We start from the raw sequence: 14,465 nt of genomic DNA on the forward strand, positions 1-14,465 counted from the left end.
AAACTTTATCAAATTAGGCTTCATCAAAGCAGCAACACACTCATTTAAACCAGACTGGTCACAAAATAAAAAATTGTGGAGGATCAGGCTTTGGTGGTCGGCTCCCATCTCGGCGCACAGCTGGGAGAAGAGGCGAGATTTCAGGGGCCTTGATTTGATGTAATTCACCATCTGCACAGCCTGATTCAGCACCTCAGTCAACTCCGGGGGCATGGTTTTGGCAACTAATGCCTCTCTATGCAAAATGCAGTGGTTTGTCACGATATGTGGGTTTTGTGCTCTCACCTTAGCAATAAATCCTTTCACTCTCCCCGTCATGCTTGCCGCACCATCTGTGCGCACATATTCCAGGTCAGACTGTTCTCTTTTAAATAGTTATTAGTTACCCTGAATATTTCTTCTCCCGTAGTATGGCTTTCCATTTCGTTGCAAAAGAAAAACGTCTCTGATAGAGTCAGCATCAACATATCTGACGTTTGCCAGAAGTTGGGCAGCCCCACTTATGTCAGTAGATTTGTCTATTTGTAGGGAAAATCTGCCGCTCGCCTGCAGTGCCATAAGACAGGTAACTTTCATGATACTGTCTGCTGACAGTTTTTTTCCTCTTTTCTTTCGGTGGTGGGTTGTCGGCAGTCTCTGCACTGGTGGTTGGTGGTTTGCTCCGCACAAGAAAGCGCTCCATTTTCCCTCTTGCGTGTTTCTCTGTTTTAATGTTGTCCTTCAGCCTTCGATGTGTCACGGTCTTATAATTCCCACCTGCAACTGCGTTAACAGCGAAATATGGGGTTCTGTGGGGATCTTTTTTGAAATAATTGTTTTTAGGTATAGAGTTTGCCTCTGCATTATGAAATGAGTGCATACAAAGTACTGATATAGTAAATACAAAAATAACTATTTTTGTGTAGTTGTATATTGCAATAATAACGTATGGTTGTCACAAAATCCCACGGCACACCCGGACTTGCCTCACGGCACACCAGTGTGCCGCGGCACACCGTTTGGGAACCACTGTCATAGAGTATGACAGCTGATATTAAAAGATTACTGGAATAAATGTTGCTTGTTTTTTTGTAGGAGAATACCAGTACGTGGTAGTATTTCATAACGTTTAGAAAAAAATTGTTGAACTCAAGAAATTATTCAACTTTATTTTAAATGGAATAGACTTTTAAAATAAATCAACTAGTATCATATAATAGCTTTTACATTTAGTGGGTTCGGTAAAGCCTAACTAAGCACTCTGAGCCCCGAGGACACAGCAGGACTGCTTGGCAGTGTCTCAAGCACAGATTTACACACTTTCACACTCTCTCATTTGACCTTTAAGTCTTGAATTTGCTGAGATAAAATGATTTCCCACAACAGATACAAAAGCCATTACACATCTGTTTCCTTTTTTTTTTGCAAGCTTTCAACTGCCACTGTATACATGATTTCATAGTTTAAACGTCATTCATAGTGTCCAAATGTTACTCCGTACCAACCAATGATCTTCTAATCTATGACAGCTAGCCAATGCAGCTTATCTCTTGCACTCAACTTCAAACCTCCATCTATCAAACTGTTTCTGTGATCCTGAAACCCAAAACAGGTGACAAGATTATGAATAAAGCTTTTGCCGCAAATATTAAGGACATTTATATATCAACCTCATCATTTCCCTCTAAACAGGCAAGTCTATTTCCTCATCCTATAACATTGAATAAAAGTCAAGAACTACACACTAACATGCCAGAACACATTTAACTGCAAGCAGTGTACAGGAGGCTTTTATAATATATTATGGATGATACAAATAAATAATTTAACCAGCAGCGAGAAGTTTTCTGACCTCAGATATTTTAAGACTTTATTCTGTAAGATATTGCTAAGATAGTGTCACATGTTTTCAGCTGCAGGTCATCACCACTGCTGCCAGCTGCTATGGGCAATGTTTTAAGGTAAACATGTTATTGGGCCTACTCATTTGAGCAGGTCCTCAGTTTGGCTTTCTATATATTTTACTCTATGTCTGTGAATACTATCTCCTGGCTACTTTCTTCTATCCCTTCACAACAGTGTCAGGACTGGAGTCCAAGAGTATAAGAAGAGTTGGGAAATCAAGAACGTCAAAAAAAGGATAAAGAGGAAGAGCATATGATACGTCAACTCTTTTCACTGGCTTACCTTTGTGAAATAATAAAATCAGCTGTGACCAAATGCTTCAGAAATACCACAATATAAAGCAATCAAACTGTCTGACCACCAACTTATTTTGAAAGACAACTCTCAACTGGACGTATTTTCAGCACGCCCTGCACTTCTTTAAGATCTTGACTGAAATAGAATAGTGCAGTGTTGACATATTTTTGTAAACAACCAAAAGTAAGAATCACAAAAGGCTTTCTTTGCTAAAAGTGGAAAGGATTTTTCCATTGGACTTTGGAATATTGCAGAAAATAAGCAAACACACATTTATTATACTTACAACTTTTGCAATGCAATTGATTGAAGTAAATAGCTAACTGTTACCACCTGTCATTTTTTTAAGACACTTAATAGCTTCAGACAACCAATAATTGGGTGTTTTCGAGCATATTTAATGTCATGGAACAAAACATGAACATCTCGGATTTGTGTGTCAACCATAAACCTTATCTAACCAAAAATTCATTGAAAAAACCATTGATTTCAAGCCTAGGGAACCGCACAAGCTTAAATGCTATCTCATTTATGGATTTAGGACTCATTCCTGAACCACTCTATATGTCCACACTCAAACCTCAAACATTGAGTTGCAATTTGCATCAGCTGCCATTCAGATCAGGTGAAGATGCTCTGGTGAAGGGTGAAGTGTCCACAGGCTGCATACTGGAGGTATATCTCGCACTCAAAGACAAAGGCATCCCAGCAAAGCTTCACAGTGCCAATCACAGAACACATTTCCGTACAGGGAAGGTGCTCTCCGCAGTGTGTGTGTGTGTGTGTCTGCAGGTTACCTGAGGTGGGCGACTTGCTTCTCTCCATGTCAATGGACTGCTGGTTGTCAGAGAGTTCCGTAAGGCCTGTCGCAGCCAATGGCAGCCAGGAGGAAGAAAGGTAGAATGCACAAAGACTGTCAGATCACTTTGACCTCGTCACTCAGATGGGATTTCACAGAAGTTGGTTGTCAGCCACGCAGAACCAAAATAAAGAGCTTTAGAATTCAGTTCTTCAATGTTCTACAATCAACTACCAGTTCTGAATGAGCGTTTGTGAAAGTGTCATTTCATGGGGATTTAATATCTCTCTTAATATGTGACGTTTGTTATTTACCCTTCCACTGTTAATATTTCTAAGGATTCTTTTTCCGGGAGCAGAGTGGCTGAAACCTGATGAAACCTGCACCACAATCTGTTCCATCTATAGTCACTTTTATTTAAAATTCCCCACCAGATTCCATAAAAAATGTCACCATGACACTAATTAATTAAGTGTGTAGTGCAAATCTCATGATAAAAAGTCATATATAATCAAAATACACAACAGAACAAACACACATTTGATCAAAACTGATCACATGCAGCAAGCACAGGCAGAAAGAGAAGTCATACCTACTTCCACTTTAAATCCAAGGTTCTTTATTGTCAAACTAACATAGCTACAGAGTAATTATGTCGTTGAAAATCTTATCCACCACAAATGTGCAAATATCTAATTATTTTTCCTTTCTGTCTGACGACCAATGCCTGGTGTTTAAGCAACATTCATTAGTGCTTCATTAACAGCCTCACTGATTCGTAACAGTTCAAAAATGTTTGATTAATTTAATTATTTCTCTGCAGCAAGTTTCCAGCAAAACCTCCTAATGAACGTTTCCTTTAATCATTTACACTGGCTTTGAAGAAGGCCTGAAGACCTTGAAAACATTATTTTAGTATAAAACTAAGATTTCCTCTGTAATCATCAACCAGAAGCAGACATGTTGGTTTGCCTAGGCCTAGTGGGTCACGAGGAAGGCTTTATTCACCCCATTTTGCTTCAGTTAAAATATACATCACATGGATCATATACTATTTATAACTGCCCTTACTTAAAAGACTTGAGGGAGTGGCTGTGCAAAGGACAAACCATTGGACATGACTGGAATAGGGCAGTTCTGTGTTATAAGGCCAAATGAAGATAGGAAACAAGCACTTAGTTCCAATCATATCTTTAGTTTGTCCCTTGGCTTTCAGTCCACATCATACCTTCTTGGCCATCTCCATGTTGTTCAAGTATGTTCCCCCACAACACTGCCCCAACCCCACCTCCCCCCCGCACACAAACACAGAGTCCCCCAGCCTTTAGTAAGGCCCGACTTACTCTGATAGGATGTACGGATCCTTTTCTTTGAATCTGAATAAAAGTTAGACAGGCCACGCATGCTAAAGTCTGTCAGGCAGGCCCACATGCCCACAGCAGCAGCCACAGAGTCCCCGAAAGGGAGGGGGAGGAGAGGGAAGGAATGAGTAGTGGAGGGGATGGTGGGCAGGAATAATGAGTGAAGGGTGAGAGGAAGGTGGGAAAGAGAAAAACAGGTGATAAGGTTGGAAGGAAGAAAAGTAGAGGAGGAGGAAACAAGGGTGAAGAGTAAGGAAGAATGTGAGGGGAAGGTGAGGGAGGATTGATGAATGCAGTTTAGACATTTTAGGACCGAGGCAAGGGAGGGGAGGAAACGGGAAGGGAGGGGGAGAGAGAAGAACACACAGGCTTAGAGTGGAGAGAGCAAGCAGCAACCGAGTTAGTGTCAGGGGGGGGGGGCAGACAGGAAATACCCGCTACAGCTGATGTGATCGGTCATTTGCACAAGAGGTAGCTACTGTGCTAGCGGGGAACATAACATTACCTTTAAACAGCATTCAAATAAATCTCTTGTTGCATCAAATCATTGCTTTACATGACATGTTGTTTGTATACTTTTTAACATCGAGCCTCGAGTCCTAACAAGGTATCAATAGTTCATTAGAGAATAAGAAACACACCTAGAATTATCAATATCATTTAATGAGATGAATAGACTAAATTTGATTGACATATATATATACATACAAATATGTGTGGCAACAACAGCTAGAAATGTTGTGGAAAGGACAGCAAACTATGTTCTAGAAGTTGGTAAAAAGTTATAAAAAGTAAAGCTTAAAGACAGATTAGCAAGTGTCATTCACCTCTTTTTGGCCTTTTTAGAGTTTTGTCTTTAGTGTTATATCAACTCCAGCAGAGCACAGGCTAGAAATCATAACACCACCTCCTGGGGTGGAGAAAAGGGCACGCTCGCCCGTTTCTATTTTCCCTTCAGTCTCCAAATTGATTTTAAAGACCCGACACATGAAGACTTTTACAAAAGATGAAGTTGGGAACAATAAGTGCTCTGGCAGTCAATAAAAAGCACTTATGTAACAGATAAATGATTTTGAAGGCCATTTCTTATTCTACGTTAATATTCCCCTTCACAAAATACCTGTAAAACATTCTCCTCTAAACTTCTGGGAATTATGTAATACGAGAGCTGTGTACTCTAAATTGCCTAGAGGGTCTTAGACATCTAAAATATGAAACCACTTAAGCTGCTTAGTTCTAAAATGCAGAGGTTACTGTAGGGTCAAAAGAAAGCTTGAGTTCCTGATGATAATTTAAATATAAATAAGAGCCTTTGGAGCCCATCACCAGTCAAGATCAGTAGCAGAGAGAAGGGAGGCAGGGGTCAGGACAACGACACCTCTGTGGCTTTAGACTACAGATCTATGCTCAAGCAAGACTAAAAACAGAAAGGACAGAGATAAACAAAGGACAACATGCATAACAATGCCAATGTGGAATGACACGCAGCCTGTTAACATGCACTTCATATCATAGTGCAGATTTGTGACAGGCATACTGAGGTGGTGTTTTGGTCTTTGTATGTTAATGTATGAGAAAAAGAGAAAGCGGGGCAGAAGTAAGGTTTGACTGATACAGGTGTTTGACTGCTGATACAGATACATATCATCGATGTAACTTGTCGATGGTCTACATTTTGTACAAATGGCCAATTTTAGCTTACTCTGAATCATTTTGTTAAAAACGTATCTGATAGAGATTTAAGCCCATTCTCCATTAACACTAAAACACAGATGGAGGACGTTGTAAGATCCTGTATTGAAGGAAAATACTCTGAAGTATGCAGCAGCATCCAAACCTTCACTTAAGTAAAAATACTTTTGTGCTACCACTAAATACTAAGTATCAAAAGCAAACATACTCTTGGTCTCTGTAACAATGTAATATATTCATATATTTTATAGCATTGATCTTTTGTAGAAGCATTATTCAAATATGTCTATGCAAGAGCAGTACAATTACCTGAATGCAAAATATTACTTGTGTAAATATAAAGTTGTGCATTGTCTGGAAAGTGTATTCAATGTAAATTAAAAGTATCCAGCCAAATGGCCCCTTTCAGAGTTTTTTTCAATGCTGAATTTGGTAGTAGTTAAGTCTAACTACCATATATATTGCTGGCCAGTTGACATTTTCAATATATGAAACATTTATTAATTCTACATTCATATTTTTACATCATTTGATAACCTCAACATGTGATCACAATTAGTGAACCTTAGTTACCTTAACTCTGAAAAATAAGAATAATATTGAACAACTGCCATCCTTGTGTGGATCTGCCTAAGTCCTTTATCTAAGGGAAGCACATGTCTGATCAATTTGAGAGCAGAGGTATTGATTGAATTTGCACGAAGGAAGTATAGATCAGTCTAACCTCAGAAAGATAAGAAATACGGAGGAAGAGACAGTAGGTATAGGAAGAAGAAACAGTAGTAGAGAGAGAGGGAGGACAGGAGAGTAGATGGTAGTCTGGATGTAGCAACAACATTATCGGCACGTTATCGTGTGGCTGCACAGTGAGTTGTATACGTGCATGTGCGTGTGGGCAGTTGTCTATGTGTGTGTGTGTGGGTTTGTGTGTGTGCTACCTGAGGTGGACTGTCTGTTCCTGCGGGGGGGAGCGGGTAAGGCGCTGGTAAGGGTCCGTGCCTCCATACAGATCCAGTGTGGACATACACAACAGGATGGTTTTCTGCAAGTAGTCCACCACTGCTAGGCCATTACAGTTCCCAAACGCCAAACTGGAGACACACACACAGACATTTTTCATTTATACGGAGAAAGGGTGCGTCATTCAGCTGAGATGATTTTTTGAATAGTATTTCTCCAGGTTATTCCCATTGACATTAAAGGTGCTACATGTAACACTATCAAACACTGGCAAATAAACGGTGACATTTTGGTGTAATTACTGTCTACGAAACCCTGTCTTTATCTCGAGCTGCTGTTTTTGAATATTAACACCGGATTTCCCATAAGCCCCATCACCACCTGCTACCACTGGCTGCTGTAGAGCCTCTGGTTTAACTGATCAAGAGAAACTCATTGGCAGTCAATGATTCTGTTTGTTTCCACACACAAAAGATGTTCCAGTGGATCAGACGCTGACCAGAATTAGATGATGTTGACAACAAATGGCTCTATGGTGGTTTTTCAATCCAGTAATCATAATAAAAAAGCCAAAACAAATGATGCAAATACATAAATGTCACTCAAATTTGCAGCTGAGCCAGTCAATCACTGCTGACCGGTATCTAAGACGCAGATGTCTGGTTCACTTTAAATCACTGTCACATGGTCAGATGGTTTAGGAGGCGACAGCCACCACAATGTCTGATAGGCTGTTTGTCATCTGGTCTATGTGAACAACAATTTCAATATCACAAACAAGATTTTGAATTTGAATACACATCACTCATATTACACTCAAAGACCAACAATTGAAAAAGCAGCAGTGGCCAAACCCTACGCGTATCCAGCCTTTCAGTATGTGCCACTTAAACACAGCTTGAGTCTTACTACACGAAATAAAAGACCGGGCAGCGCGACATTCCTTGATCAAAGCTAAAGGCTGAAAAAAATGCCAATAAAGAAAAAACTCCTGTTACAGGCCATTATCTGTGTTACTGTTACAACTTCACATTATTTAATGTCCGAACATAAGCAATTATCTTTTTTTAAACATAAGCTGTCTGTGAATGCCATAAAGGTGACCAGAGGAGACAGCCTTGTGCCTTTAGTTACCCCCCCCCCCCCTCCCCCACACACACACACCACAACACAGACTATATCACCCCTTGCTGCTAAATACCAATCAACTATGTGCAATATGTGCTATATGTGCAATATATATATATGCCGTTAATAACTGTGTAATTTATAACTGGCTGCTAATCCTTAGAACCGTTACAAGGTGTGTTTTTTTTGCATTTTGTATTTTGTAAATTGTGTAACTTGCTGCAGTTAAATACCATCAAACTATGTGCAATATGTGCTATATGTGCAATATATACATTATATACATATGCCATTAATAACTGTGTAATATATACCTGGCTGCTAAATCCTAAGAACTGTTACAGGATTTGTACTTTGGAAAGTATTTTTCTTTTACTTTTCTTTTTTATATTATATTTGTATTATATCATAACTTAGTACTTTTTTCTTAACATATGTAACATTAAGCTGTCTGTGGCTCTTTCCTGCTGTAACAATGCACATTTCCCCTCTGTGGGACTAATAAAGGTATTCTGATTCTGATTCTGTAAACATATGAATATAGCAGGGATGTAATGCCTTTTCAAATATTCTTGAAGAGCCTTTGGGTAATATATTTGTTGTTGCTGTTCACCAATTTGTTGTAGTTTAATACTTCCTTTGCCTGTTATATTACATGCAATTTCACCACTAAAATATGTCAGTGATCGACACATATTACATTCCGCTTGCATATAATGATCATAATTCATCAATACATTATTTACTTTAATAAAGTACAAACACAACTTGTGGGATGAGTGTTTTAGGTATGTGGGTTCAGGAAGAAACAGGGTATATGCAGGAATCCTGAAGTCAAATGTAATACCTTTTAAGACCTTTTTTAAGACCCTTTCCATACATTTTAAGACCTCATCGCCACTTTGAGTTTTAACCGGTTACATTGGCGACACACTTTACCTCACATTTACTATATACAGTATTGATTGTCCTTCCTCCTTATCTTCCAACCATTTGGACGCAAACTTGCATTTCCCCATAACGATGTTGTTTAACAACCGGCGTAAACGGACCTTTGCGCGCTATCAAGCAGTGAGCGTGCGATGTCCTGTTCAGATGACGTCAAATCCAACAGAATGCCATAAATAAACTACACAGTACACACTACACACCTACGCAATGATTACATTCAGGCACACTTTAGAATACAACCTCTTTGGACAATTTATATACTTATTGAAAACAAGCTACAAAATGTAATACCTTGGAAAATGCCGTTTAATACTTTTTAATAGCCTTCATTTTCGCTAAATTGATTTATCAACTTGTAATACTTTTTAAGACCCCGCGGAGACCCTGAGAAAAAACAGAACAAATGAAACAAAAAAAACAAATCAATTCCCACAATCTATTCAAGCTGTGAGTATCTTTAGAGGACAGAGGGAAATACTGCCCTTCCTTGAACCATATAGATCTTTTTTGAAAGAGCTGTGATTTTAATGGTTTCTGCCAACGGAACTTCTTTGACAGCAAACATATAAAAGCACTCTGAGTTCAGAAGGTCAATCAACTCAGACACGCATCACTTTTGAATTATAAAGGCTGAAATATATATGCAAATGTCAAATATTCCTGGAGTAAACACCAGGAGACAGACAGAAATTATGAGGTGTGGTTGGGTACAATCTCAGGGGTGCAATGTACCATTTTATAATAACACTGACAGCAGTGATAAAAGCTCAATGCGAGTCATTTCTGTGATCTAATAACTGCACTAGACTGTACCCATATCCCAATTTCCAGTAACTTTAAAGCCCTCACTCTTTATAAACACTCACCTATATTCATGAATAAATAATAAACACAAACATAACCAGTTGGTGTTATCTGCAGGTGTGTACTGCTCTTTCTACAGGGAATAATACGCACACTTTCATATGACAGATTAGCCTTTTCAACCTTGCATCACCATGTATCCTGTCGCTACTGCTCCTGAAAGCTGCTATTCACTGGCCAACACGCTGACCTTCACATACTTTATTTAGTGTAACATCTGGGGCCACAGGAAAGAAAGTGGGGTTGTTTTGGCTGGCAAAGGGTACATTTGCATGTCATGACACCTCAAACCGACTTTTAAATACCACCCTAAACCTGTGCATGGGGTCTATTACTCCACAAATATAAACTGAGAGATAGGCCAATGTAGAAAAAGTCACACGCAGGCAGATGGACGGAAATACAATACTGTGTGTGTTTGAGAGTCAGCGTATTAGCTGCTTTCGGCAGGTTGAACTTTTAACCACTTGCTGCCATCTGAAACCATTCAATGCAATGTTTTTTACAACTTCAATAAAGAAGACAAAGACAATAAAAAAACAAACCATCTTGGTCTCTAAGGTGTAATCCTGGTGACACTTCCTCTATCTGCTTTACTTCATATAGTGCAGCGCTGACAGCACTATAAAGCTGAAGGATGGTGTTAAGTTTAAGTTACTGTCGCAAAATAAAATAAGAAAAGATAGACAAAGCTTTGTCCTTTATATATCTTTACATCATGACTAGTTATAACAGGGATTGCCTTCCTGAGTGCGGACTAGCAAAGATATGTAATCAATTATGGACAAATGATGTAAGAAATGCCTTGCCATATTCAAAATTAGATACCTAGATAAACCAGCTGATTTGCATACTATATCTATATTCATGTTCAACTGCCTCTTATAGCACAGCTCCTTACTTTCCTCAAACATGCTGCGGCACACCTGTACCATTTTCAGGCGATTTGTAATCTATAAAAGAAATATATTATACAGGGTTTCAAAATGGAGCTTATAAATGGATACGTGGGCATGGTGTTGGGCAAAGAATTACGATCATTTATAACAAGATGCGTTGTATGAAGTGTGATGACGAATCAGAGTTATCTAGAGACCAGCAGACAGAGAGACTGACATTTATCTGCAGACTTACAGGCCATAGGCAGAGTTGATGTCCAGGCTGGTGATCTGTTGTGGAGGTTCTCCATCGACCCACAGCAGCTGGATGACCAGCTCTGCCTGGTAGCCAGGAGGGACCCTGACCATCCGCTCCTTCACCCTGAAACAGACATAAAGAAGAGTTTATTATTCATACAATAGTCAGTGAGAAAGAGACAGGTTTGGTGGAAATATGAAAAATCACTTTTAATGTGTAAATAAATAACTGTAAAGATCAAAGAATTCATAAAAAAAAAATATTTGTTTTGTCATTTGTTGCAGAAACTGTGTTGTATGAGAGGGGATCTCACTTAAGGCAGGGGATGGTGTCTTTGTTCCCCTCGGGGGTCTTGCTGCCAGGGCTGGCTGGGTGATGGTGGTGGGTCTGCGGGGAGTGGGAGCCGGACTCAGAGAAGCAGGGGTTGTTTTCATTGTCGGACGGAGAGATGACATCCTCCGACTCACACTGTAGGCGCACCTCCAATGACTGAGGATGATACAAAAATAGGGATTATTTACATTAGATCTTCTTTGGAAAGAAAACTGACAAGGCTAAGTTTAAGAGAATTTCAGAGAGGAGTTTGTGGCAGTGGCCTCATTTCTCATCATTTCTTTTACTCTGATTCTCCCCCCTCTCACCGTAATCTGAGTGTTGGCATCATATTTGCTGAAGCGATACAGAATGATGTGAGCTGATATGCCGACCACACAGAAGATGCGACTCTGGGGGCACCAGCTGACCATCTGGACAGCGAAGGGGTCTTCCTCCATCAAGTCAGCAGCCCTGCCTTCTACTGGCTTTGGCTTCTCAAAGGCTTTGGAGGTCTTCAGCTTGTACAACATCTGTAGTGTGACTGTAAGAAAACAGTTCATAATGGAGAATACATATTGAAAATACCAAAAAAGGCTGTAAACATGTTTCCATTAAATGCACTGAAGACTTGCTCTGTCATTGGTTGTGCAGGGAAGTTAAAGGATTTGTGGACTTGAGTCATTTATTGATTTATTTTATCATAAATATATGTTAAGTAGTAGAAACAAAGATGGAACAAAGAAGAAAATAAAGAAGATATTAGAAAATGAATGACAAAACATTACATGAGAAGCATGGTACAAAAACACAACCTTATTTTGACTTGGAAATACAGGACATTGAGGTTCAGACCCAATGTCCAATACAGCACAGAGTACACATACAAATAAAATGGTTTAATGTGTCCGTCTTTTTATCATGGAAGGTTATCATTCTTAATAACTAGCACGGCGAGATTCACGGACAACAGCTGTCAAATGTCTTTGCAAAGATTTTGACACATTTACATGCTGTTTTTTTTAGTGTGTATCCATCTGTGAAAGTGCCAAGTCCCTTATTGGTTGTAGACCATCTCATATGACAATGGCGCTTTTAATTAGTAGTGAGCTCAAAGCCCATGGCAAATCTGAAATGACTTACCCTGGGATTCATGAAACAATATTGTTTATTTGAGCAAGCTGTGTAACAAAAGCCTGAGATGAACACAATATGTCCCTTCGGTATAGCTCACAAACATGGACAGCTTAAAGAGTGGACTTACTTGCAGATGCGTCCCAAAACTTAATTGATCCATCAGCATGTCTAAAGAAAGAGGAAGACAAGATAATGTGTCTATTAGGAAAACAAGCTAATAAGCTTAATTACTCTGGGAGTTCATCAGGAAATGATGGTAAAGTGTAAGGCATTTAATGTTGCTGCTTGCTTTAATGGCAGATATATGTATCTTAGATCTTAAAAATCTGACAGGTGTTATTACTTATTTCAAATGTTAAACTATGCAGGGTTTGAGATTGCCTAGAAGCAGACAACTCCCAATGCACCTGTTGAGAAGAGGTTAAGATCCCTATCAAGCATATACATTTCTTTCCTAACAGCTTATGCTAATGGCCGCCATGTGTATGGACTTGCAAAGTCTCTCAGAACTATTCTTTCTGACTTACCCTGTGAGAATGATCTCTGGGTAGGTGTTGCAGCCTACTGTCCACAATCCTCCAGCAATCGGCCACTCCTGACACGGTAACAGAGAGAGTGATGAATCTTTTCAAAACCCAATGTCAATCATCTATTGTTCTTTCTTATAACGTAAAGATTGAATGATATTCTAAAACATGTATTCCATTAGAAAACACAGAATGATCATGCTGAGGATTTTAGCTTTGGTTTCCAACAGCACACGCTTTCATCCACAGATACAAAACTGATTACACTGAGTCATACGGTAATGATAACCCATCATTTATTTCAAGTTCATTGCAGTCATTATTTTGTGCAATTGAACATTTTTCATGAATTGTGAAGATTCAGTAACCTTGAGAAGGAGTGATATGAAAACACTATTATACAACCGCCTTTATGACTTCTATTGTAGTATCTTTCAATAAAGTATAAAGAAATCACTCGCTAAAAGTTTTTTTTAATTATCCTTTTACTTTTGACTTGCTCAGGCACTCACATCTCCCCTCCCCTACCTTTTGGCTGTAGCCGGTCTTCTTGTGTTTAGCTCCTATGGAGTAGAGGATGGGGATAAGGTCGGGCGGACAGTCCGCAAAATAGGCCGTGCAGGTGACTGGAGACTCGTGGATGTCCATGGGGTAAGGATTCTCACAGACAGGGTAGCTGCAAAACATGTGAATTTGACATGTTTTTGCATTCAAGATTCAAAATCCACTTTTTGATGTGCACAGTAGCCACAGTAGTTCTCAATTCCTAGGCGCCGCCAACAGTGCAACAGACTATCATATAATTAAGACCTAAAAGAGTAAGTGAAACATATTAGACAGAACTTTATTAAGGGATACAATTGTGCAAGTAAAATGCACAAACAAGTCAACTTTGTACAAGATGAGGTAAAACAGAATGTAACATTAAATACTGTACAGTAGAATGATTACTGTGTGTTGTTAATTTAATACATCAGAGGAATACCCATATAGCTCTATGAACCTTTATGTAAACAAATTACAATTGCAACTGAATTATGGGTTGGACTGACTAAATGCATCACAATTAGCAAAACCTCATCTTTATCAACACTTTACCTCACTTTCATTCAAGCTGCGGCTGAGGTAAAAGTGACACTACTATGTAATTGCATAGAAATATAAAAGGGGTACGGTTCTGTACAAAATGTATAAATGACATTACAAAAGTCCTTGATCAGTGAACTTAATGAAGTGGGGGTTACTTTGTATTTAATCTACACCCTCACTCACTTAGTTATAATTAAAATGTCAACTTGATTAGCAGCTAATCAATAAACTGACAATGTGGACACAATCTTGATAAGATAGAGGTACATTAAGCCATCAGGAGATATTTATATCTAGCAGTTTTAATTGGGTTACCTAATTAACTAG

At 39.0% G+C, this 14,465-nt stretch overlaps 1 protein-coding gene across 1 annotated transcript in view; it reads right to left on the reverse strand.

The window, feature by feature from the left end:
* The window catches only part of stxbp5l (syntaxin binding protein 5-like), a 159,910-nt gene that overhangs the window by 23,996 nt on the left and 121,449 nt on the right, over positions 1 to 14,465 (reverse strand). Inside the window, 10 exon segments of the mRNA XM_034134174.1 lie at positions 2,979 to 3,044; positions 4,324 to 4,392; positions 6,972 to 6,999; positions 7,001 to 7,124; positions 11,071 to 11,196; positions 11,387 to 11,562; positions 11,715 to 11,929; positions 12,650 to 12,690; positions 13,050 to 13,117; positions 13,578 to 13,725. Coding sequence (XP_033990065.1) covers positions 2,979 to 3,044; positions 4,324 to 4,392; positions 6,972 to 6,999; positions 7,001 to 7,124; positions 11,071 to 11,196; positions 11,387 to 11,562; positions 11,715 to 11,929; positions 12,650 to 12,690; positions 13,050 to 13,117; positions 13,578 to 13,725 — 1,061 coding nt within the window.

The sequence above is a fragment of the Trematomus bernacchii genome, unplaced genomic scaffold (assembly GCF_902827165.1).
Source record: "Trematomus bernacchii unplaced genomic scaffold, fTreBer1.1, whole genome shotgun sequence".
NCBI classification, from domain to species: domain Eukaryota; kingdom Metazoa; phylum Chordata; class Actinopteri; order Perciformes; family Nototheniidae; genus Trematomus; species Trematomus bernacchii.